This window comes from Struthio camelus, chromosome 13 (genome assembly GCF_040807025.1).
Source record: "Struthio camelus isolate bStrCam1 chromosome 13, bStrCam1.hap1, whole genome shotgun sequence".
NCBI lineage: Eukaryota > Metazoa > Chordata > Aves > Struthioniformes > Struthionidae > Struthio > Struthio camelus.
The window spans coordinates 4,045,421-4,069,758 of NC_090954.1; the positions used below are offsets into that span (position 1 = coordinate 4,045,421).

At 57.2% G+C, this 24,338-nt stretch overlaps 1 protein-coding gene across 5 annotated transcripts in view; it reads left to right on the top strand.

The window, feature by feature from the left end:
• JADE2 (jade family PHD finger 2) overlaps nucleotides 1–24,338 on the top strand; it is a 68,920-nt gene that overhangs the window by 39,082 nt on the left and 5,500 nt on the right. For 3 of the 5 annotated variants that reach the window (XM_068959207.1, XM_068959208.1, XM_068959206.1), the window contains 6 exons: nucleotides 1,242–1,453; nucleotides 5,458–5,625; nucleotides 6,242–6,358; nucleotides 10,761–11,222; nucleotides 17,396–17,513; nucleotides 21,664–21,792. In XM_068959207.1, coding sequence (XP_068815308.1) covers nucleotides 1,242–1,453; nucleotides 5,458–5,625; nucleotides 6,242–6,358; nucleotides 10,761–11,222; nucleotides 17,396–17,513; nucleotides 21,664–21,792 — 1,206 coding nt within the window. The remainder of the gene's footprint in view (nucleotides 1–1,241; nucleotides 1,454–5,457; nucleotides 5,626–6,241; nucleotides 6,359–10,760; nucleotides 11,223–17,395; nucleotides 17,514–21,663; nucleotides 21,793–24,338) is intronic. The other 2 variants (XM_068959210.1, XM_068959209.1) reach the window with 2 other exon arrangements.

A 24,338-nucleotide genomic window follows, 5' to 3' on the forward strand; every position in this document is an offset into this window, starting at 1 on the left:
AGCCGAAAGCGCTGGGGAGCTTTGGCTGGGGACCCCGAGCAGGGCGCGAGCCCGCCGACGGCCCGGGAAGCGGCTCGTGGACCCGGAGCTTAGCCCGGGACGGGGACTTTGGACCGTGGCTCAGCTGAAACCCAGAGCGGAAGATTTCTCGTTTAACTATTAACTGCTTAATCTTAACATTCCCTCAAGCTTTTTTTTCCTTCTCTATTTATAAATCAGTTGCTGTCTGCTGATGCCTTGCAGCAAGAAGGGAGGAGAAGCTCTAAACCACAAGTTTGCAGTAACGCCCTGGGCCGGTCCAGGGCGCCGGCGTCCTTCTCTCGCAGGCTGAGCTGACGCTGCCGTTCTAATTTTAGAAAACTTGGGTACTCTTCTGTAGTAGACAGCCTGTTGTGCTCCCGCAGCACCGGTCAGACGCCCCTGCTGGGTCTGGTGCGTTTTGGAGCGCCCCGGCCGTTGTTAGAGGCGAAACGAGATGCACAACTGCAGCACAAAGATGAAGTGGTTTTAATTGCGTTCGGATGGCATCGCCTTCCCCACCTCCGTGCTTTCCCCCGTGATGGTATTGCTGACGGAGGGATACACCATGCTGCTCTCCTGGTGTTGGTCTCATGTCCCTGGTTGTCCCTTGGGATAAACCTCTGGTAAAGCATCTCTGCCGCGTGTTTTCACTAAGGACCCCGCTGCAGGCGGGATAAAAAGTGACACAGCAGCCACGAGCCCACCCTGGGCCTGACCTTTTGGCTCCAGTGGACCGAACCAGGATAAAAACCATGTTGGTCCTCAGTTTCAGCCTTTGGTTTCAGTTTTATAGTTCCGTTTAATTGGCCTTAAAAGGGTCAGTTTTCACAGTCTTCACAATTAAAGCATTGACTTTGTGTTGCCAAAGCTCATCTGAGCCCTCGCTGCAGAAAGCATCTTTGCAAAACTCGTCTCCTCGAACATTTAAACTGTCAGACCTAATTATCCGCATTGGTTCAGCTCAATGGGTTTCTCCTCTCTGAGCCAGCAGCAATATTTTGTTGCTGTCTATGAAACGTAAACTGTATCCCAAGTTCGAAGCAGCTGTTTTCTGAATCACAGATCTTACCGCCGCCATGGATTTGCCTCTTAAGTCGAAGTCTAAAATGCCTCTGCGGCGCAATACAGACCAAAGGCAGGTCTGCGAGCGGGCGGTGGCGCGGGGTGTGTGTCCCACATGGGTACAACGCGAATGTTGTCCCCTCTGTTGTGCTTTGCAGAGAAGCCGGAGCTGGACGAGATGACCCTGGAGAGAGTGCTGGAGGAGCTGGAGACCATGTGCTACGAGAACATGAACATCGCCATCGAGACAGAGGAGGGCCTCGGCATCGAGTACGACGAGGACGTGGTGTGCGACGTGTGCCGCTCCCCGGAGGGCGAGGACGGCAACGAGATGGTCTTCTGCGACAAGTGCAACGTCTGCGTGCACCAGGTGAGCGGCGCTCGGGCTACTCGGCCGGCGGGCGTGCGGTTCCTCCGGAGAGGAGAGGGGGAGACCCTCGCTTTTGGGTGTCCTTGCACCTCCTCTGGGATCGCTCCGTTCCTGCTTCTCCCTGTCCCTGAATTGCAGTAGAGCAGTATTTGAGCCGTTTTGATTGATTCCTAGCACTTCTGCAGTAGTTTTTGGATAGCAAACGACATCTTTTTCAGACTTGATGTCGTTTCAGACTTGCTTTTCTTGTTTTCTTCCCTCAAACCCTGAGAAGCAGCACAGAGGAGTACAGCAGCAGAGGCTGAACACTACTTCTCTAGGGTTTCTTGCATTCTTGCTTTGCTCCCTCCTTCTTAATCTGCTGTAGCTGTGATTTTTCATGCCTCCTCTTTCTTTAGTGTACGCGTTCTTCTTCTCCCATCTTTCTTCCCTGCCTTGTTTCTCTATGTTAAGCTGCTGCCATGGGATCTGCAGCATCCAGGAGAGACCAGGCTGTGTGCAGAGCTAGGTCCTGTGCAGGACCCTCGGTGGCAGGCTGGGAAGGATGGTAGTCTGCAGTCCCGCGCTAGCTAGCGGGACGGATGTGCAAGTCTTCCCTCCAGCCTCTTCCATGATAGTAGTCTTGTTGGGTTGTGCTGGGGGCATAAGGACCTTCCATCTCTACTGCTGCTGCCTCATGTGGCAGCGTTTCTGTCCCAGCTCCCTTGCTGCATGGATGTGGAGCTCCGTTTTATTTTACTGCCCGAAGAAAAATATTTTATTTTTAGAATCGAATGTAAATGCCCCAAGCTCTTGCTCGAGGGAAGGAAGAAACGCAATGGTGTCTGCAGGCTCCTGGGCCTCTCTGTGTGCTTGCTGCTCGGAGAAGGGAGATGTTTGCAAGGAAAACGCCAGCGTGCGAATGGTGAAAAGCCCCTCTGTCGCTCTGGCTTTTCTTGGCCTGCGACGGGGCTCCCGCTGGCACCCGGGACGTTTTCCCCGCAACCCTTCAAAGGGCAGCGCTGGGCTGGGGCCCTGCGGCAGAGCGGCGTGCAGCGGTCCGCACCGGCTCCCTGGGCTGGGGGGGCCAGAGCCGAGCCAGCCGCTCTCCGCTTTCCTCTGCGTGCAGGCTTTTTTCCTCCTTTCCTAAGAGATCCATTTGCTGATCTTTCGGGCAGCTTTCCCATCAGCGCTTCCTGGAGGTGGGAGCGTTTGAGATATGTATAGTCGAGGTAGGTGGGTGTTTTGAATGGTTTCCATCAGTGAATCAGATCCCGCAAAATACCAGGATGATTCAGGAGGGTGTTTTTGTTTTTTGTTTTTTAAACCAGTCCACGTGGAAATTTTGGGCAGGGAGATCGCACGTCCGCCGTGAGGAGCAGGCTCCGGCGGGAGGCAGGTCAGCGTATGCGATGCAGGACAGCAGGGTGGGCATCCGCCACCGGGACGTACGGACCCGGGACGCGGCCGGCAGCTGCGGCGGCAGGGGCACGAGTGCCATCACGACAGGCTGATGGCCGGACTTGTCGGCCGTTGAAAGAAATAGGCGCTTTTCCATCGCTTGCAGCGAGCACAGAATCAGGCCTTGAGTCTGCTGTCACCCCTCAAGCTAACTGCGGTCTAGTCGCTGCCCTGATTTACGCTCCAAGCTGCAAGGTCCGGAGCCGCAGATCGGGGTGTTACTTGGCATCGCGTTTCTTGTCTCACCACCTCCGTGCCTTTGCCAGTGCCGCGCGCGGATGCGAAGAGGTGCCGGTTTCCTGCAGGTGCGCTCCCAGGCGGGCGCGGGAATTGCCCCCGGCGTTGCCCGCCCCGGCGTTGGCCGCCCGCGGGAGCGCGAGGCTGCGGGGCGAGGGAACTCCTCCTTCCTCGGGAGCTGGCGCTTCTGCCCTCTTGAATGTTTCCGAGGTGCTTCCAGCCCGAACGGGCACGGACCCGAGAGACGGGGTACTGGATTTTCTGGGCAGGCTCTAATGTGATTTGGATGGCTCGCGCGCTGGCCTGCGAGCGAGCCCTCGCCCCACCCGGGAGACGCGGGATGCAGGACGCGTTGCGAGTTCTGCTGCTGCTCAGCGCCGGCTGCATCGTTCTGCTGAGCAGATGCAACTTTCTGAGCGGAGAAGGGACGGGAGAAAGGGCCGTGCTGAGACATACGTTCCTGGTTTATAACGCCGGGAGGGATCACTGTAATCGTCTAATCTGCATAACACAAGCCGTGAGACTTGCTATTAATTAATTCCTACGAAGCATATCTCTTAGCAAACACATGCAATCTCAATTTTAAAATTTTCAGCAAGGAAGAATCTTCCCCCCGCCCCGCTCCGGCTGTTGAACTGTTCTGGTTCATTATTCTCACGGCGAAAACGCTGCGCTTCTGTGTAGCATGAAAATTACCCATCTCCAACTTTCAGCCCCTAAGTCTTGGTCCCAGAGCCACCAAGTTTCCGTTCCCCGCGACAAGGCCGTGGCTGGACCTTCTCCCTGTTACGGCAGCTACGCCGAGCGTTTCTGTGGCTCTTCTGGGTCCTCCCCGGTTCGCTGGCCTCCCCTCCGAGCGCCGGCAGCAGCCCGGCTTACCGTTTCCCGGTGATGTTGCACCCGTGACAAGCGCAGCGATAAAAATAACTGCTGCACTCCTACTCGGCACTGCTCCGCTTGCGTATTCGAGGAGCACCGCTGCCTAGCGTTTGCCGGGGAGATCACATTTGGCTAATACTCGATCTCATCTTTGGGGTCACTGGCTGCCAGGGAGGATGTTTTACAATACTCTGCTGCAGAAATGGTTCATCAGTCAAATTTGGTTTCTCCGTGAAACCCGGCAAAGTTTGAACCCCTATAGACTCCATTTGGTTTCTCCGTGAACCCGTATAGACTGGCAGCAACAATATTACCTTCTTTAATTCTTGATTATCATAACGATCTGGTCACAAATGGTCTTTTCCCCCTCAGAAACCACTGCCAGAGGCAACTTACACTGCAGGGCAAAAGAAAGCGCAGGCTATTGGGTTAACAACTGGTTAAAAACTGTCTGCTCTTAGTGGTAGCGATGTAATCGGCTTGTAAGTTAGTGCTGAAGTGGAAAGCATTTTATCATCGTCACTGCGCGATACGGCTTATCGTTTGGCTCTTCCTCAAGAATGGAAGAGAAATATTTATTAAGCACTTCTGCTTTGCTGCCTTCTGCGTTGTCCCGGGCAGGTCCGGGAGCTCCAAAGCAGAGGCGCCCCGTAGCCGGCAGTGCGTTTCTTCCCAGGGCCCTGCAGGAGCCTTTTCTAGCGCTCTCGGCCATAGATTTGTCCTCGTGTCCTTAGGTTGCTTCATCGGTTCTTTCGGGTGCCTAGCTTCTGATTTATATTCACTCATTTCTACCTTTATATAGTTGCTTTCACTTCCCCTTCAATCTCGGTTGGTTTTTTAACCAATGTGGCTATCTTTCTCAATCATGGGATTGTGGCTTTTCAGCCCCGATTTACCTAAGCGGTTTTCTCAGCGCGGCATTTCATCCTTTTCATGCCACGTGGGACAAGTCAATTAAATGCACGTTTGTGTTCCCACCCGCCATTATATTATCTTTCAACATCTCGTGCGTTCAGTATGCTGCTAACGAGGACCTTGTGCCTCTCTGTCATTGCATCGCATTGCGCCGAGAGCGGGAGGGCTGCGAATCGTTGCCGTTCCTCAGGTGGGTCAGACCTGCCGTCTCTGGCCGGTGCCACGCGGGCAGATGTCCACGGCCCCGCTGCAGCCGGCTCCGCCGGAGCAGCCCGCTTGGCCTGGCACCGGCTGCGCGTTGCGGGGCAGCTTTGGAAAGCCTACGCTGCTGCTGGGCATGGTGCAAAGCACGTTGGTGTGCTTGGGTTTTAATTAAAAAATCAGGACATATTGATACAGCATGAGTATGCATGGGAAAATAAAGTAGCAAGGGAGGAAGAACTTAAACGGATCGGTCCAGGCCTGCAGCGGGACAGTACTTTTCTGGGGAAGCACAGCCTGGGATTAATGCAGCCGTGCTCGTGTTCGCGCAGGCGTGCTACGGCATCCTGAAGGTCCCCATCGGGAGCTGGCTGTGCCGGACCTGCGCCCTGGGAGTCCAGCCGAAGTGTCTGCTGTGCCCCAAGAGAGGAGGAGCCCTCAAACCCACCCGCAGCGGGACGAAGTGGGTCCACGTTAGCTGTGCCTTATGGATACCTGAAGTAAGATGCTCTCCAGCCTGCTTTTTGGGGGTGGGAGGGCCCAGCGCGTGGAGGGACGTGGCCGTCGTCAGCGGGGCTGAGCCCTGAGCCGGTGGGTATGGACCCGGGCCGGCTGTTGCCGAAGGAGCTGGAGAAGTTCAGCTCCCGAGTCCCCCAGAGCTGTCTGAACCCAAAATTAGGAGACAAGTGAATGTGTAAGAAAGGCGGCAGCGCTTGTCCTGCTCGCCAGCATCCCTGGAGCTGTGCGGAGAGAAGGACGGCTGGGGCCGGGGGCGAGCACGGGGCCCCGAGCTCCTGCACAGGGCTGAAGGACGTTCACAGGACCTACCGGGGCCGGATAAGGCTAATTTTTATGTGCCCAGCTGAGATGTTTAGCAGTGTCCAAATGACAGATTAATCCAGAGGAGGCAGCACTATTGTCCACCAACATAAATTTTTCCTTCCATTTCATTCATATTTGCTTTGGGTTTTGGTTTTTTGAATTATTTTTTTTTCCTTCAAATTACAAGTGACCCTGCAAAATAACATCCCTCGTTCTGGCTGCCACAGACGTTCCCCTGTAGGAGGTTTATGCTAGTAACTGGTATTGACAACGTGTCCTCTACTTTGTGACCAGGTTAGCATTGGATGTCCTGAAAAGATGGAACCCATAACGAAGATCTCCCACATCCCCGCAAGCAGATGGGCTCTGTCCTGCAGTCTCTGCAAGGAGTGCACTGGGACGTGTATCCAGGTACGTAGCCCAGCACCGAAGACACGGGGCCTCCTTGGTTGCACCTGTAATAGCTGCGGGAGAAGTCTCGCAGCATCGGTGGACTCGATCTGCCCAAGGTTTGCTCCTGTTGGAAGTCCCATGACACAGAATAAACCTGACAGCGGGAGCACGAGCGCCAATCAGACATCATCAAATGTTGTTGTCTGTAATTATTTAATATATTGAATGCTCAGAATCTAGATTAGCTTTCTTTGTATAACACGATGGTGTTGCTGTAGTGACACTGCGATTACTGGGACTAAAAACGACCTTGATTTGAAAGCAGGAGCCTCCGACAGTAAGGCTTGGATTAGCTGCCAGAAAAGAAAGATGCCCGTGAGATTCAAAGCCCGAGTTTTTTCCGAAACCAGTGGGGTTAGATGTGAAACTTTTCTGGTTTGGGGAAATCGAGGAGCTGCAGGACTCACTAGCCTTCGCTAGTCTCTAAGGCCTGCGAGCTTGCAAGCAGAGTATCTACCACTCATTGCATTCCCATATTTTCTCCTCTTTCGCCACACCTAAATAAACCACTGCAGACATCTGATTTCCTGCTCTTCCCGCAGCAACGGCACGCTAAAGAAGGGACTGGAGTTTTGCATTTTGGACCAGAGGCAGGACGCTCTGGACTTTTCTCTTACCAAAGCGAGGGCTTTCAGGGACAGCCCTCTCTGGGTGCAGAGAGCAGAGGCTGCAGCCCAAGTCACAGTGCCTCTGGTGTGAGAGCAAGCGGGGAGCTTTGCCGTGTTGCCTGCCTCAAATTACTCCATCTGCTTCGCCCCGCTCTGTCCGCATAATGTTCCCCAGGAGAGTCTGGGGAAGGGCTGCCGCTACGTGGGACCGGTACCTGTTGCTTTCTTTGGCAGGCCAGACGTGGAAGCTGCAGCTGTTTTGCGCATGCAGAAGGGCATGGAATAGCCATTAAGCTTTGAAAAACTGGGAGATGGTTTTGGGTGTGCTCCAAGCCCAACTAATCTCCTCCTGTACAGAGATGGGAGCGGCATCGCTGAGATCGGTGTATGTAGTGATGTATATCGGTGAAAAGGAGTAACTGGCTGGCTGAGCAGGGTGATAGGAATAGGAGATCTGCAGGCTCCACTGTGTTTATGGGACTGCCTTGGTTTTAATACCTTAAAGGGAGCTATTTAAAAGCAATCCCTTGAGCTTGAAAGAAAATCTCACAATATTTCTTTAACTCTCTAGCATTGACTCACTCGTTTTTGATGGTTCTGGGTGGATCTGCTTATTCACCCTGCCAGATGGAGATACTGTGTCATAATGGCAACTGCTTTCAAAGAACGGAAGGGCAGGGAAACGAGTCAAATAGACTTGGCAGCATCAAAAAGATTTCAGCTTCTTGGAGGCTTCATCCTCTTAGCGCCGGCGTCACACGTTAGCTGCGAGAACCTTTCCGTTGGGTGGATTTGCATTAAAGGTCACCTGAAAGGGGACGAGGAGCTCGATTGTCTCGGCTGCTGACAGCTCACAGTTTATAAGTCTTTGTGAGATTGTCAGCGAGAGGGTTTGTCGGTGCCACCCCAGCTCTCGCAGGAGAGGAGAAGGGAAAGGCAGGCAGTGCCGCTATTTAAGGAGTTATGGAGTAAATCAGCAGCAAGCTCGCCCACAGATAAATAAACGTGCTTCGTACTCATCCGAGGTACGGAGCTCTGTTTTGAAAGCGGGTGTTTATGCAGCATGTCTTTGGTTCGAGCCTGTTTATACAGGTGTAATCTAACTACCTTTGTCAGCGTTTTAGGCTTATGACGCAGCTCTGGAGAGAGAAGGTTGTTTTCTGTTAGAGCACTGAGCTTTCGTTCTTGGCAGCAGGAATTAGATGCTCCAGGTGCCGGCAGGTCGGTGGAAGGTAGGTCGCTGCTTCCAGGACTAGTTTTTCCAAGTGGCCAGTTGGAACCAGGCTTTGCTGGCACAGGAGGAAACCTCTGGAAGGCGAACGGGAGGAGCGTGGGCTGTAATCTCGGACGGGCAGGGAGGATTGCTGATACGCAGAACCGCAGCTTGAGAGAACATCCGTCTCGGCCACGTTTGCAGCTACGAACGGGAGGCGTTTTTGCATGGGCACCAAGGCTCTGTGCATCTAGGCAGTTTCCCCATCCAAATTTGACCACCAAAATGGAAACAAAACTAAGGGAAGCTCAGGAAGGGCCCCCCCGACCTCCCCACGCCTCTGAGATTGCTGCATGCGCACAACTACTTGCCTGGCTTTTCCGGGAAAAGATGCGAAGCCGGTGCGAATCGGCCTGGCGGCACGCTTAGGCTGGCGAGGGACGCGGCCCCGTAGGCGCGCTTCTCCCGTCCCCTGGGAAGGGGAAATCCTGACTCCATGGTGGTTCTTGTGGTCGGACATGAGGAGGTGCCAAGCAGGACTCCGGATCTGCTAGGGGTTTTCTCGTTTGCGTCGCTGGAGCGGCAAGGAGAGCGCCAGGAAGCAGGCCGCCGGCCCGGCGCCGAGCTCCCGGCGGCGCAGAGGCTGCCGAGACGGTCCGAGCTCCCTCCTCGGCTATAAACCAGCCGGCTCTTCGTAGCGGAGATTACCGAGGCCCGTCAGTGTAGTGCAACATGCCGGCTCTCCGTTAGCTGATAGCAACCCGGTGTCTCCAAAGGAGACGATCTTCTGCTATCATCATCTCCAAAGTTTCTTTTCTGGAGAAAATGGTTTGGGAGGAGAAGTCCCGGGTGAGGGTCACCTACCCTCCGCCGCTCGCTGCAGGCGTGGTGCACCTCTAGCGCTGGCCCGCGTCCCGGCGAAGCCCCGCAGCAGCCCGGGCAGTGTCGGCTGCCACCTGAGCCGCCGTCTCGGCGTGCCCTCGGGAGGAACCGGTCACCTCCGGAAACAAAACCTAAAAACCAGCCGGTGGTTTTTGTAAGGATGCAGAAAGGTGGTGCCTGCCGGCTCGGCCAGAGCTCAGCGCTGCTAGTTGGTTTTTCCTTCCTAAATTCCCGTCGTGGAGAAGCCGCTTCCTGCCACCTCAGGCCCCAAAGCGGAGCTCGGGGGCGGTCGGTGGGTTTTCAGTGGCCGTTGCAGCAAGGTCCTCGGGTGGCTGCTGCTGAGCAGGTGCCTGTCTCGGTGGCCCTGGCAGCCGCGCCGCCTGATTATTTTCAGTTTGCGTTTTGGGCACGGTTTGGGAGGACTGCTGCTTGCCATCTGCCGGAGGAGGAAGCCAGGACGGGTGTCGCTCGGTTTGCTCGATGGCTGCGGCAGCGCGGGCCGGCTCTCCTGCTCGCGGGCGCCCTGGCCGCTGGTGCCCGGCCGGCCCCGATGGCTTGGTTTTTCACGTGCCGCCGGCTGTAACGCCAAAACAGAAGCAGCCGCCTGCATTGGGAGCTGTGAAATGGCCGTTTGGGACAGCAGACGAGAAAACCCAGTCGCGGGAAGTTGCAGCTGGCAGAGGCCTCCCGCCTGAAAGCGCCGTTGAGCGAGGAGGAGCGACGCCGTCGGCCGGCAGCGCCTCCCCTTGCCGTGCTGGTTCCCGGCCGGTGGCTTGGGGAGCGAAGGGGGATGCTCTCGCTCCCCCGAGACCGACCCGGCTCGGCTCCCGCGTGGCCCGGCTCGTTATCGCAGTCTGACTAATTACCTGGCGCTGGGAGCCGCTAAAAAGCAGGGAGGTTTAGCTGCCTGGGCAGCGCGAGGTCGCGGAGCGAAGCTGCAGGACCTGCTTCGAGACGGCCGGGGTGCGGTGTCCTGCGCACCCGGAGGTGCTGGATTTCCTCGGCGAAGGTCGCGAGGGGCTGCGCGCCGCGGGAGGAGAAGCCCGCGGAGGCCGACGGCTCCCGGCGTCGCCCACCAGCCTCCACGCCGGCGGTCCGCTTTCAGTACACTTTGCAAGTCGGGTTTTTTTTTTTTTTTTTAAAGATGTGGCAAAAGGAAATTAAGGAGTATTTAAGGAAGCGGGTGAAGTAGAGAGGAAAGTTTCTCCATCGGGAGGAAACCCGTTTACAGGCTGCGAGCGCCGCGGCGGACGACGGTAGCGTCGCCTCCGACTGTTTGTTCGCGCGGTTTGGAAGAACTGTCAGAAACGTGTGTTTGTAACAGGCGAAAGAGGAGCAGGGCCCCTCGCGGAGAGGGACGATAGCAGGTAAGGTGGAAAGGGGCCCGCTGAGAGCTAGCGAAGCGCGATGGGCGTCTTCTGCTGGCGTTCGTGGAGTTGGGCTCCGCGCAGGCGCAAGCCTTGGGCAGAGCCGGCCAGTCCTCCGCCAGGGCTGGTTCGTTACCGAGCAGCAGTCACGCGTCCATCGCGATGAGCCCGGCTCCGGTGGCTGCGACGCTGCTGCCCGCGGGGCTCGGGCGTCCTCCTCCGCGGAGGCGCTCGCCCCGCGGGCACCGGGGAGGGGAGGCGCCGCGTAACCCTCGCTCTCCTCTCCGCAGTGCTCCATGCCCGCCTGCGTGACGGCGTTCCACGTCACCTGCGCCTTCGACCACAACCTCGACATGCGGACTATTTTGGCGGACAACGACGAAGTGAAGTTCAAGTCCTTCTGCCTCGAGCACAGCACCGGCGCCACCAAACTCCCGGAGGAGGCGCGGACAGAGCCCGACCAAGCCCAGCTGGACTTGGAGAAGGTCACGCTGCGGAAGCAGAAGCTCCAGCAGCTGGAGGAGGACTTCTATGAACTCGTGAAGCCGTCAGAGGTGGCGGAGAACCTTGACTTAAGCGAATCGCTGGTGGATTTTGTCTATCAGTACTGGAAGCTGAAGAGGAAAGCAAATTCCAACAAGCCGCTGCTGACACCAAAAACGGACGAAGTGGACAACTTGGCCCAGCAAGAGCAGGATGTTCTCTACCGGCGCTTAAAGCTCTTCATGCACCTCAGGCAAGACCTGGAGAGGGTGAGTACAGTTTTTGCTTTAACACCGTGCCTGTATTTCTGCCAAAGCTGCTGTGATGTGTGCTAGGGCCCATAGGCAGAGTCAGTCCTGTTCTGTCTTGGCTCCGTTAGACGCCGCTAACAGTTGCCCCCCTCCATCGAGAGCGTTGTTCGGGAGCGGAGGAGGAGGCGTGCGGCTGCCCGGTCCTCCTTGTCCCCCAGCCAGCCTTTGGAAACGTGATGAGGCGGCACAGTCGCGTGGACCATCTGGTCCAGTTCTCGGTGCGCGCGCGACGTCGCTGCAGCAACAATGGCGCAGACGACCTAAGTTTCTAGCAGTCTCAGCTCTTAAGTACCAAAGAGCAGATGCGTGCGGACCTCTCGCCTCCTGCCTTCGCGAGGAGAGGCGCGCTGGCCAGGCAGCGGGAACGGCACCGCGCCGTGCCCGCCTCGGGGCTCCCGCGCTCCCCGCGCCTGGACGTGAGCCCCGGGGGCAGGAGCCCCGGAGCAGCTTCCCCCCCTGTATCTCTGAAGCCTCTCTCCAAGCTGCTGCGAGGCGGTGCCACGATTTAACCCACGGCGAGACAGGCAGCGCAGGTTGAGACAGTGTGCCGTTCATGTACACGAGGGATTTGAGCTTTGGACCAGCCCGTCCCAGTCCATCACTGCGGTACGTATCGGGCCTGGCTCCTTCCCTGAGAAAGGCATCCCAGAGCAAACTCACATTTGCCCATTTTCGATGTTCCTGAGAGCGCTCTCCTGCTTGAAAGCGACTGGATTTCAAGCTGTTGGTTGGGCTTGGTCCCTTTTCTGTGGCACCGAATGTGTCGTTGCTGCCTTTACCTCATTGCTGCCCCTCTGCCAGTCTGACACGCTTGGTCAAGGAGTTTCTCAGGCGAGGAGTTTTTCTGAAGATACAAAGCTCCTTAAAAGGAGCCCGAGGAGATGTGGTGCTTGCAACGGTTTTGTGCGTACCTGTCATACAAAGCGTTGCGCTGACCTGTCCGGACGGCTCTCACCTGGGCAGGTTTGGTTTCAGCTCAGTGCTACTCCAGGCAGTTCGTCTTTAAAAACAAGCTGCGGGTTCAGGTTAGCTTTGCAAACAGGCGCAGGCCTCGGCAGCGTGCTGAAGACGTGGCGCCCAGGGCCCGGCCGGCGGTGAGGTCTCTGAAGGTGCGTTTGGTCTTAGTCACTGCCTAGCTGCGGGCGATACCGCGCAGCCGCTGGATCTCAGGATCACGAGTTCAGCCCTTCTTTTTTTGCTCACGTGCTTTTCTATATTGTAAACCTAAACGAGGCAAATTCACTTCCTTTTGCTTTCACGTGCTCTCAGCTTGACTTTTCTGGCTGTATTAAACTGTTGCGCCTCTCTAGGTGAAGCACTTTGTCTTTGGAAGGAGCTGCCTAGCTCAGAGATGCGGCGTGGCAGCTTCTGTTTTGTTTCTTTGTGTCAAAACTATGAGTTTTACCATATTTCTCATTCTCCATAGCCGCATCCTGGCTTCACGGGGTCCTTCCCCATCCACGTTCAGTCTCTGCTTGGCAACTTCCTGACATGTTTCATCGTCAGCCCGTTTGTTTGCTCTTCCTCCAAGCGAGGGAACAATAAACCCTGGCCAGATCAAAGTCCAGCGCTCAGATGACCAATACGGGTTTCCTTCCCGTCCCTGCCGGCGCACCGCGGGTCTCCACTCCTGCCATGCCTGGGGTCAGCCCTCTGCACAGCTGCCCCATTTCAATTGCAAATAGCGCGGCGTCCCGCCGAGCGGGGACCTTGGTGGCACACAGAACAACCGGCGGGATGAGCGGCGTTCAAGCTGCCTCCGCGAGGCCATCACTGGTGTCTTTGCCATTTGAGTTTTTTTGGTAACAAGTCAGGCCAAAATCGTTGTCTGGGATTGTCTGGGCCAATAAAGATGCCTTGATCCAAGAGTTTGGAAACCAGAATCGCCAGGGCAGGTAACCCAACGGCGAACGGGGTGCTGCGTTTGGCTCTGCCATCTCTTCACCGCTGTCATTTCTGCGCTTCACGAGGTCAGCAAACGAAAGCTACAGAAATGCCCAGTTGCCTGGGAATCCTTGTACAGTCCCCCCTTTCTCTTTTTGGTCTTTATTTAAAAAAAAAAAAAAAAAAAAAAGCTTGTTCCAGGAACTGGTTGTTTAAATTAGCTTTAACAAAAAGCTGTGCAGTTCCCAGGCTTTCACACGAGCGCCCGAGCTGGGCTGGGGGAAGCAGCGCTGGTGGTGGGTAGCTGTGCAAGCGTGTGTGAATACCTGCCGTCTCCGAGCTGAGCGCAAGTGATGGTTTCTTCCAGGAATACCAAATCACAGAGAAGAGATACCACCAAACGCTTTGACGTACAGGTTGCTAGAGGCAATTGTTCTCCTTGTAAAGAAATTTTCATCTGCTTTTTTCTTCAATCCAGAACAAAAAGAAGAGAGCGTCGTAAAATATACAGCGTATGACTCGCTTGTCCGTATTTATAGCCAGGGAATTATGGGGGGGAGGAGCAGCTTTTCTCTCCTATATGCAGAAGTGTTTCCAAATTGTTCTTAGGTGACGCCGAGGTCCCTGGATGTTTGGGTGAGCGTGGAGTTTACAGCTCATGACGGCAGGGTCTGCCGCGTGCGTTGGGGGAGGCGTCACAGAGCTGATGAACAGGCCGAGAGGGGATCTCAGAAGGCCACTGAAAACAGGAAGCAATTCTGAAAGTGTGTGAACGTGGCAGCAAAGTCTTCTAGGTGCTCCACATAACTTAAAAGAACTCAATTGGGCTTTAAAAGGCAAAACAGAGGCTGCAGCCCAGGAGAACCTGCTGGCAGGCGAGCGCTTGGGCTGCGGAGGTGTCTGTGGGAGGAGATGAAGGAGGACCCAGTGTGGGGCAGGCTGTGGAGGTGTCTGTGGGAGGAGATGAAGGAGGACCCAGCGTGGGGCAGGCTGTGGAGGTGTCTGTGGGAGGAGATGAAGGAGGACCCAGCGTGGGGCAGGCTGTGGAGGTGTCTGTGGGAGGAGATGAAGGAGGACCCAGCGTGGGGCAGGCTGTGGAGGTGTCTGTGGGAGGAGATGAAGGAGGACCCAGCGTGGGGCAGGCTGTGGAGGTGTCTGTGGGAGGAGATGAAGGAGGACCCAGCGTGGGGCAGGCTGTGGAGGTGTCTGTGGGAGGAGATGAAGGAGGACCCAGCGTGGGGCAGGCTGTGGAGGTGTCTGTGGGAGGAGATGAAGGAGGACCCAGCGTGGGGCAGGCTGTGGAGGTGTCTGTGGGAGGAGATGAAGGAGGACCCAGCGTGGGGCAGGCTGTGGAGGTGTCTGTGGGAGGAGATGAAGGAGGACCCAGCGTGGGGCAGGCTGTGGAGGTGTCTGTGGGAGGAGATGAAGGAGGACCCAGCGTGGGGCAGGCTGTGGAGGTGTCTGTGGGAGGAGATGAAGGAGGACCCAGCGTGGGGCAGGCTGTGGAGGTGTCTGTGGGAGGAGATGAAGGAGGACCCAGCGTGGGGCAGGCTGTGGAGGTGTCTGTGGGAGGAGATGAAGGAGGACCCAGCGTGGGGCAGGCTGTGGAGGTGTCTGTGGGAGGAGATGAAGGAGGACCCAGCGTGGGGCAGGCTGTGGAGGTGTCTGTGGGAGGAGATGAAGGAGGACCCAGCGTGGGGCAGGCTGTGGAGGTGTCTGTGGGAGGAGATGAAGGAGGACCCAGCGTGGGGCAGGCTGTGGAGGTGTCTGTGGGAGGAGATGAAGGAGGACCCAGCGTGGGGCAGGCTGTGGAGGTGTCTGTGGGAGGAGATGAAGGAGGACCCAGCGTGGGGCAGGCTGTGGAGGTGTCTGTGGGAGGAGATGAAGGAGGACCCAGCGTGGGGCAGGCTGTGGAGGTGTCTGTGGGAGGAGATGAAGGAGGACCCAGCGTGGGGCAGGCTGTGGAGGTGTCTGTGGGAGGAGATGAAGGAGGACCCAGCGTGGGGCAGGCTGTGGAGGTGTCTGTGGGAGGAGATGAAGGAGGACCCAGCGTGGGGCAGGCTGTGGAGGTGTCTGTGGGAGGAGATGAAGGAGGACCCAGCGTGGGGCAGGCTGTGGAGGTGTCTGTGGGAGGAGATGAAGGAGGACCCAGCATGGGGCAGGCTGCAGAGGTGTCTGTGGGAGGAGATGAAGGAGGACCCAGCATGGGGCAGGCTGCAGAGGTGTCTGTGGGAGGAGATGAAGGAGGACCCAGCGTGGGACAGGCTGTGGAGGTGTCTGTGGGAGGAGATGAAGGAGGACCCAGCATGGGGCAGCCCAGGAGAGCGCTCAGCCGGGGTTGGTGAATGTTACCGGTAGTTAGGAGAAGCCTTCTCCGTTCTGTGGCTCTGAGGCCTGGAAACGCCTCCCTATGTGGTCTTCATCAGCAGAACAGATTTTGAGAAAGAGGGTGGAAAAAAGAGTAAGAGGAGGCACCAGCAGCACGTGCGAGCGCCGACGGGCCCATACGAGCTGCTGAACGTACCCGTACGAGCTCCTGCAGACCAAGTTTTCCTCCTTACTCTACCGCGTGCAGTTTTGCTCTTTCGGCACATGAGGCAGCTGAGGAAACACGCGCCGTCAAATCCCGTTAGGTGCCATTAGCGTCTTCTGTCTCACAGCTGCAACCATAGATGTCCTCCAAAAATATTGGCACGCGCTGCCGCCGTGGCGGCGGAGTTGTGCGCTCTCTCCCACCGCCGCCACGCGAGGAGGAAGCCGGCCGGCTCGTGGCAGCGGGGCTGCCCCGGCCCCGTGCCCGGGGGGTGTTTCACCGCATTTCATGCGCTCTGCCTAGCGAAACAGCCGGTTTCGCAAGGCCCTGACTTCCCGTAGCTCGTAACCCCGTCCTGGCCCTCGTTCCCAGCCGTGCCTGCTTCACGCGCCCGTTGCTGGAGGAGGGTGCCTGTCCCGCGCCACCCAGGTCGGTGCGAAATGCGGAGGAAGCGATTTGTGAGCGAGGACCGAAGCGTGGACCCCAGGGGCCAGCGCACCACCCAGCGTCGGGTGTTGTAGAGCGAGCGTGAGCGGGGAACGCGGGTGACTCGGGCGCGGAGCGACCCCCGAGCTCAAGGCTCAGTCCTCTCGTTGGGTCTCTGGATCTCTCTGCATCTGCCAGGCCTGTGCGTATCTGCGTATTGTAACTCGAATGCTGCGGCATCCTTTCTGCTGAGCTTTTCAAGCTCCTTTAGGGACGTTAACTCCTTCATTAGGTCCGTGAACAGCTACCAGGAGGTTAAAAAAGCCGGTGTGTCATCAGCATTGCCGTTCCTGGGTAAGATCGTAAAATAATTTACCTGTTTCTCCTGGCTCTGTTCCCGTTTTGTGGATATTGGTCACTAAGGCTTATCAACAATTAAAGGCTGCACTGCAATAAATACTGAAGGTTAATACTGACTAATCATACCGATTACTAGAGCACTTGACCCTGTTTGACACCTTGTATGCTGTGCTGTTGGGGCTGAATTTAAGCCCTGGGAGGCAGCGATGCTGCAGCGCAGACCCCTCTAGTGAATTCAGGCTATTGGCCTTTGATGGTAAAAGCTAAATATTAACTGGCTTATGGTTTCTGTTCAGAAGGAGATGGGATAGAGGGCGAGAACTCACCCGAAACCCTGCACAGCCCAAGAAGTTGTGCACTAAAAGTGCCCAAACTGGAATGTCCCAAGCTAAAGCAGGGGTTGCGCTGACCATCTTGGACCACCTCGTCGCTGCCCCGCAAGTCTCGTGCTTGCCTGCTCGCGTCCTCGGTGGCTGGAGGGAGGGATCGCGTGTCGTGTCGCGGTGGCAGCGGTTCACGGGGCGCGGAGGAGGGCCCTGGCTCGTGTTGGCAGGGCTTTGCAGAGAGACTGGTGGCCAAGCTGGTGGTCGGGGTGTGCGTTTGCCATCGAGCAAGCCTATATCTCTGGAGGTACCGTGTGTCCTTATGGCTTTTGTATGCACTGTGCATGTGCTCCGAAAGCCAGCTGGTCCTCTCGCCTCCTGTAGGGTCCTGGTTTTCGAAGCCAGGATAGAGCCGTTTAGGCTTTGAACCGTTCACTGCATGGTTTTTTTTCGTATATGTTAATGCAGTTCAGATCAAGAGCCCTCTCCTGTAGTGCCCAGGAGGAGTTTTTGGTGCACCAGGACTGTGGGATTGCCCAGGTCCCCTCGGGGAACCTGCTTTGGAGCCTGGCTTAAAATGGAAACTCTTTCTTGTGTCTCTGTAGGTTAGAAATCTCTGTTACATGGTGACAAGACGGGAGAAAATGAAGCACACCATTTGTAAACTTCAGGAGCAGATCTTCCATCTCCAGATGAAGCTTATTGAGAAAGATCTTTATCCAGGTCAGTACCTCTTCCAAGAGCTTGTTCTCGCAGATGCTGTCAATGCCATCCTCTGAAGCAAGCCTCATGCCCCAGCCTTGGGTGCCCCACCTAAAGGCCATGAGAGCCATCCCCTCCCTTGCTGTGTCATTTAAGCACGGTTCATATGTTGACTCTCCTGACGTTTACGGTTTTGTTCAGAAACACATAATAAAGTCGTACCCTGGGTGACCGGAGTGTCAGAGATCCTTGTTTTCGCAGACCCCTCTCGATCCTCCTCTGCACGGGGATCAGGCAGAACAACTATCCGTTCGGTTAGATATTTATATGAAAGCAGCGTTTCGGGGACTGTCGTGGAGCTGCGGCTGCTGGAGCACTGTGTGCTGTCACCTCCCTTTTGGAAGGAGATGCAAACCCTGGGCACCGATGCTGGGGCTTTAGCTGCGGCATCTGGCTCCCTGGCATGTTTTAGCAGCAGTTGCTTTGGATCCTCTGCAGTTGCCTCTGGCTCTGTCAGGAAGCGAAGGTTAAGCTGCTGCTGGGCTGGCTTTCACTCCTAGATGCCGTCTCCTTTGAGCTCGCAGAGTTTGTAGGTCTCTCTGCTCCCTGAACCTACTAGCGGAGAACGTCGTGCGTGCTGCACGCGCAGCCTCCGGCAGCTTTTTATTAAGGAGCTGAAATAAAGTTGGTCTCCTTTTGTGCTTTGTTTCTTTTTCACAAGCGGTGCCTGAGCCCGCAGCTCCTGCTCCCTCCTCCTCCTCTTCCTCCCCTGCGAGCGGCAGCGCGGCGCCCGAGCGCCAGGGCTGCCCAGCGGGTTTTCCAGCAGCAGCATCTGGCGCTTTGGCGGGCTCTTCCGACGGCTCTTGTGTTTGTGGCTTTGGAGCGGCGTTTGAAGCCGTCGCATGTCTGGGGTTTCTTCAGGAACTGTCTGGGCTGAGCTTTGCCTTACAAAAGTTTCCTTTGACTGAAGTTTCGGAGGCTGAGAAAGGTGCGTGTCGAGAGGTCCGTGCCTTGGATCGCAGAATCACAGAATCGTTTAGGTTGGAAGGGACCTCTGGAGATCATCTAGTCCATGGACTAGATGGATGGATGACTAATGGATGCTGCACGAATTCCTCCCGCGGCGCGGGGCCCGGGGGACAGGCCAGCACCCAGAGGCGGGACGCTCCGAGGAGCGGGCTCGAGGACGCTTGGCGTGTCCGTCCCCGCTGCCGCCGGCCAGCGGCTCCGGGCGTTGCTCTGCGCCCCCGCGAGGCGGTTCTGCCGGGCGCCGGGCTGGCCCGGCTGCAGAGCGCCGCGGGCGCAGGTGAGGTTCGGGTAGCCGGTTTTGCCGACGGGCCGCTCCGGGGAATAGCTGCGCTGCCACGTGAGCTGCTCCGGGGCGAAGCCCGGCTCGCGCTCGCCGGAGGAGACAGGCACTCGGGAGTTTTCCGGGAAGCTTTGCACTGATTAGGAGCTTTCCGCCCCCAAAACGGGGGCATTGAACATGTTGAAGTCTCCCCTGGTGTCTGCGTTCCTCTAAACGGCTTTAAAAGTCAGAGCTTGCCGCGCACGACCGCTCCCGTCTCCAGTATAGCTTTGCAGCTGGAGTCGGCAGCTCCTCGGCGAGCAGAGCTGCGGCCGGTGAGCATCAGTCCCAGCGGCGCGATGGGCGCGAGGGCCCGGGCGATGGGCACGTGGGTATGGGTGATGTGGGCGAGGAGGAGCCGCTCGCCCTGCGCCCAACAGCACGCGTGTCCTCGGGGCGGCGGGGAGCAAACCTCCTCTTAACGCGCTGTTAGCGCTGCCGAAAGGTGAGTTGCCGCAGACAAAACTGTAGTTCAGGGTGGTTCGTGTGGCGGACTGGTAGGCAGGCTTTGTAACTGCTTAATACGTTTTGATGCAGACGTTATTTTCTCCTGCTGCAAACGGTTCGCACTTGCCAATCGGTTTTACGATCTGGAGCTGAGCTGCCGGTCTGCGAGGATGGGCTTTTCGGTTAGGGCTGAGGATGGATCGCCCTGCCGCCGCGGCGTTGCTGTCGCCCGTGAAAGGGCCCCGCTGCAGAAATGCAGGCTGGTGGTCCCCGAGCCACGCGGGCGTTTCTCTCCCTCCGAAGTCGGCGGGAGATCGGGCGCCCGAGTGCCTTCGCGGGGCTCCGGAGGAGCTGCGCTCCTTCCTGGCGCGGACGCAGCCCAGCGAGCGGTTTCCTCCGGCTCGGGCTCGGGGTTTTCCTCCGCGGCTTCTCCCTCGCGTCCCTGCCGCGGCTGCCCCCGCGCTGGCTCCTGGCCGCCCGCCGGCTGCCTCCTCCCTCTTCGCCTTTCTGCTCCGTCCCGCCGCGGAGGCAGCGGGACGCCTCCGCCTTCAAGGGCTGCGCAGGGCGGCAGCTCTCCCGTGATCCTGGCATCGTCCCTAACGCGCCCCGTTTTAGCCCCGAACCCTCGGCGTCCTCGCGTTTGCTGAGCCTCCTGCCTTCCCGCTGGCGCTAGTGAGAGCCGTTCAGCGCCCGGCAGGACCAGACCCGCGGAGGGCTTCTTACTGCCTCCTGCGTCGCTGCAGAGCAGAAAGCGGCTGAAAGCCGGGGGCGATCGTTCCCGTAGCGGTCCGTCCGCCCGCGCAGCTCCTCCTGGCTGTGACTCCTGCGAGAAAGGAAGACGTTTGCGTTGCTTTGCTCGGATGAGTCCGGTTTTTAACTGCTGCCACGGTAGTAACCGACCCAACTCTGCTGGAGTTGCTCCAGAGGTGGTTTTGGCGCAGGTGTTTTTGGAGCGGCTGCCACGTCAAAGCTCGAATCGAGAACGGTTTGTTTTCTCCGCTTTAAGCAGGACATCTTTAACAAAATGGGTGAGAATTGCCCATGTAAAGTGAACCCACCTCTGTCTCCTGTTTTTCGGTTTGGTTTGGGTTTTGTGGCTTTTTGGCATGAAGTGGAAAGTCGACGCTGTCCGGCTTTGAAACACGGCTGCTCCTCTGGCAGGATCCGTTTCAAAAAGTTCGTGTTTCTCCTTAGAGCCATTGCGCTGCCCGAGCAAAGTTACGTTTTTATTCTGTAAGCGAAGGGAGAAACGCGGCTGCGTTTCTCCCGCTTTTTGGCAGGAATGTAGCAAATACCCGCTCTGCTCTAGCTTTTCTTTCCTTCACCGGGTCCTTTGCTCATGCGGGGTTGGTTCCTGCCTTGGCAACCCCGGCACTGTGAACCCTGTTAATCCCGACTCGGGCAGGTGCGATGCCAAGTCCCTCGCCGGCGCGGAGCAGAGGTGGTTGCCCCCGAGCCGGTCGGTCCCAGCCCCTCTGGCGGGGCCGCTGCCAGGCCCGCTGGTGGCCGGTGCCTAAGCCGCCACGTTTCCACCGGGAACCGCGTCGAGTCCGCTCCTTGTACGGCTTTGCAGAGTCAGCCTACTGGCCAAACTGCGGAAAGCTTCGTGTCTCGCCTCCAATCCCATCCGCCTTCCAAACTGCTCTGATTTTGGTTTCAGGGCAATAGCCTTCCCCCTCCAAAAATGAGCAGAAGTGTTAGCATGGACCTTTTTGGGAGAGCGACCTAACGGAGTGAGTAAAAACCTTCGCACTGGCTTGGCCGTACAAGCTGTACTTCCATAGGGTGCTTATTTGCCCTGTTGACCCAAGAGGAATAGGTTCAGCCATTTAGGAAATACTGATTTTTAGCTGAATGCCCTGCGTAGCTAGGAGTTACATTCCTGGCTTTCCGTCGGCAGCGTTGATCATCTTCCCTCCTCCATTTAGTTGCGTTCAATGCACTGTTTCAGTTTTATAGCTTCAGTTTGTTGGTTTTTTTTAATCACTCCGCGATATGAATACAAGCCGTTATGATAGCCAAAAGGTCAGATGAAATCAGGGCCTGCTGTAAAACGCTGCCGGTGCCGTTTCGGTCGGCCTTGCGTCGCCAGGTCCTGCCCGCCGCGGCAGGCTGCGGCGAGTTAAGTTCACAAACCAAGGCTCGCGCTTTTTTTTGGTTTTTCTTTTTTTTTCATGCAACCTGCCGGACTCAAATTTCTTAACTGATAGAGACTTTAGGGTGCGTTGGGCCCGCTGTTGCCCGAGGACCCCGCGCCTTGGGGTGGCGGGAGCTTGGCAGGACTCCTGCAGGCCGCCCCAGGGTAGCTTGCTCGCCGCAGCGTCCCTCTTAACGTCATCTCACATGGAGTTTTCCTTTCTTTCTGCAAAATACCAGAACAAACTGGGAAGAAGACAAAGGGTAAGAAAAGTGACCCAAGAAGGAAAGGAAGAGATGGTAGAAAAAATAGTCCTGAGAAGACAGAGAAAAGGAAATCGGTCAACGAAACTGTCTTGGGACAACTGGGTAAGTCTGATTTGGGGGACGCAGCGGCGTTCCCCTGCGGCGCTGGCGGCTCCCGTCCCCGGGGAGCCGGGGGCGCGGGCGGTCCTCTCCTCCCGGCCTTCACTGATGAACAACGAGCTTGTTTGGTTTTGTTGGGCCTTTTTTTTTTTTTTTTTGGTCTTTCCTTCCGGTGGTAAAATCAGCCTTGCCCGCTCGGGAGCACTGTTCCTCCTCCTCGGTGCGTTCGGTGCTGCTTTCCCGCCGTTGCCCGGTGCGTCGCGCGCCTCCGGGTCCTTTCCGCAACCTCTCGCTGCTCGTTGGCACAGGGAGCGGGGTGGGGGGGGGGAGAAAAAAAGCAAAAAAAAGGCCTTTTTCAACCATATCCTTGACAACGGCGTACGGTTTTGCGCGGCGCTGGGCTCCTGTTTGGCTCCTTCCGCGAGGGCAGCCACGTGCCCGGCAGCGCGCGGCGGTCGGAGCCCCAGCAGGCAACGAGTTAGCTGGTGCTCAGCCTCCCGCAGGCGGGCGGAGGGGGCTGGCCGCCGGCCCGGGGAGGCGCTCAGAGCCTCGGCGGGGTACGAAAAGCTGCTGGGGGGTCGGGAGAGGGGAGATGGTGCTCGGGAGCGGGCGGCCGGGCCGTCCGGCCGCGCTGGGCTTTGCACGTTGCTCGCCCCTGCTCCGTTCTGCTGCTTTCTCCTCGTTTCAAAGCTGCTGGTTTTTTAGGTGGTGGTGGGGGGCGGACAACAGCGCTTGCAACTTGGTAGGTTTTGCACAGAGCTTGGGGCATCGCTGGGAGCATCCGCGGTCGGCGAGGGCCCCGGGGAAGCAGAGCTGCGTCCCCTCCTCGGCGGTCAGGTCGCACCAGCCGCAGGAGCTGGGTGGGTTTTTTGCCTAAAGGGGCCGTGGAGAAAAGCCAAGCGGCGCAGGAGCCGGCTCCGGGCGTAGGACCTGGCGGGACCTCCGCGCTTGCCTGCCCTCCAACGGCCCTGGCGCGGAGCACGCCGTCTTGCTTGGGGCAAACCCAGCAAGTCGCTCGGGTAATTGAGCTCTAACGTTTTTCGTAAAAACGGGCAGGTAGAAAGATGAGAAGCCGGACTTCGGACACTGCCAAGTTTGCCCCGATATAACTGCTTTTGGTGGGTTTCCAGCCCCGTGCAGTAGCCTGCTCGGGGCTGCTAGGACGCCCCACTGGAGGTGTGGGGAGAAGAGGAAATCCCAGCTTAATTCGGCTCACGCCAAATCGCCTGTTTCGACCAGGCGTCTCATTGCCGCGTGTAACTGCAAGGTGGTTGCGTGACGGCTTGTAGCGCGCGAGAAGCCCTCTGCCAAGCGCGGTTGCTGTTGGCAGTGGGCGCCCCAGATTTCCTGGGGGATACCGCAGGGCCCGAGCTTCGGCGGCCTTTGAACAACTGCTGAGCCCCGCGGCGGTGGCTCATCTCTGCGGATGGGCGGCACCGGCTCAGGGAGCGAGTCGGCGCTGCCCGGGGAGGGGGCGACGCAGAGCTGCGCTCGGGAACCCCCAGCGCTGCGGCCGCGAATCGGTGTGCCGGGTCTTCCCCTGCTCCGTTTGTAGACAGGCTGTTTTAAAATGAAGGCTCTCATCTTCCACCAAAAATCGAATCTCATTTTTCCTCAATCCGTAAGACCAGCTTTGGCGTGGAGCTGATGGGTTTCCGTTACGGGAATTAAAACCGGTTGCGCTTATGCGGGCATGCGTCTCTTGCTAGGCTTTAGAGTTGCTTCCCCCTCTGCTTCTTGGACGCATCCCAGCCTGTAACGTTCCTTCTTGCTCTCTTCTCAGACACAACTATTAGGAAGTTTTCCAGCTTTTTCCATTATAGTCTCTCATCGCTGCTCCTCTTCCTGAGCTTTCACACCCTTGGAGTATTTGGAGATGGTTCTCAAACTCATGACCCTCCCGTATCACCTTTGCGCACGTATCAGTCCCCTTAACACGCTTGCCGTCCGTGCTGCAGTTTTGTCGATGGTTTGGGCACCACGTGACTGTGAAGGACACAAGCTCTGCGGGAACCCTGTGGGCTCTGCTCAGCCTGGGCCTGACGCTAGGGACGTGCGGTACAGGGCAGATCTTCACAGCAGCTGTTTTCACACCTTTTCCCTTCTTTAACGACTGACTGTGTGCTTCAGTAACTGTATCTAGGCTCAAGTCCAGCTCAGTTAGGATCGGCTGAATTTTTAGGGTCATATTAGAGAGTTACGTGGAGTGCAGCGTGTTGCAGTCGTGTAAAGGTGTGACCGGTCAAGACCGTGGCCGAGCTGTTTGCACTGGACCAGAAGAGCTTTCGCTTGCTCGATGACCCGTCTCTCTTGCGCACGATACACATGTGTTTATAGCTCCTGCCCCTTAGGAATTTGGCTACATCTGAAGTAGTTCATCTTCCTAGCGACAGGGCCAGTCCCGAGGGCATGGCCTTCGTCCCTGGACTTGGTGGAGGAGCAGAGACCTTAGGGTCAAGCTCAGCCCCAAAGGGGTCTTCAACAAGAGTAGAAATGCTTGAACTGAATGTGCCAAAGCCATTCCTGTTGCAGCTCTACAACGTGTTGAA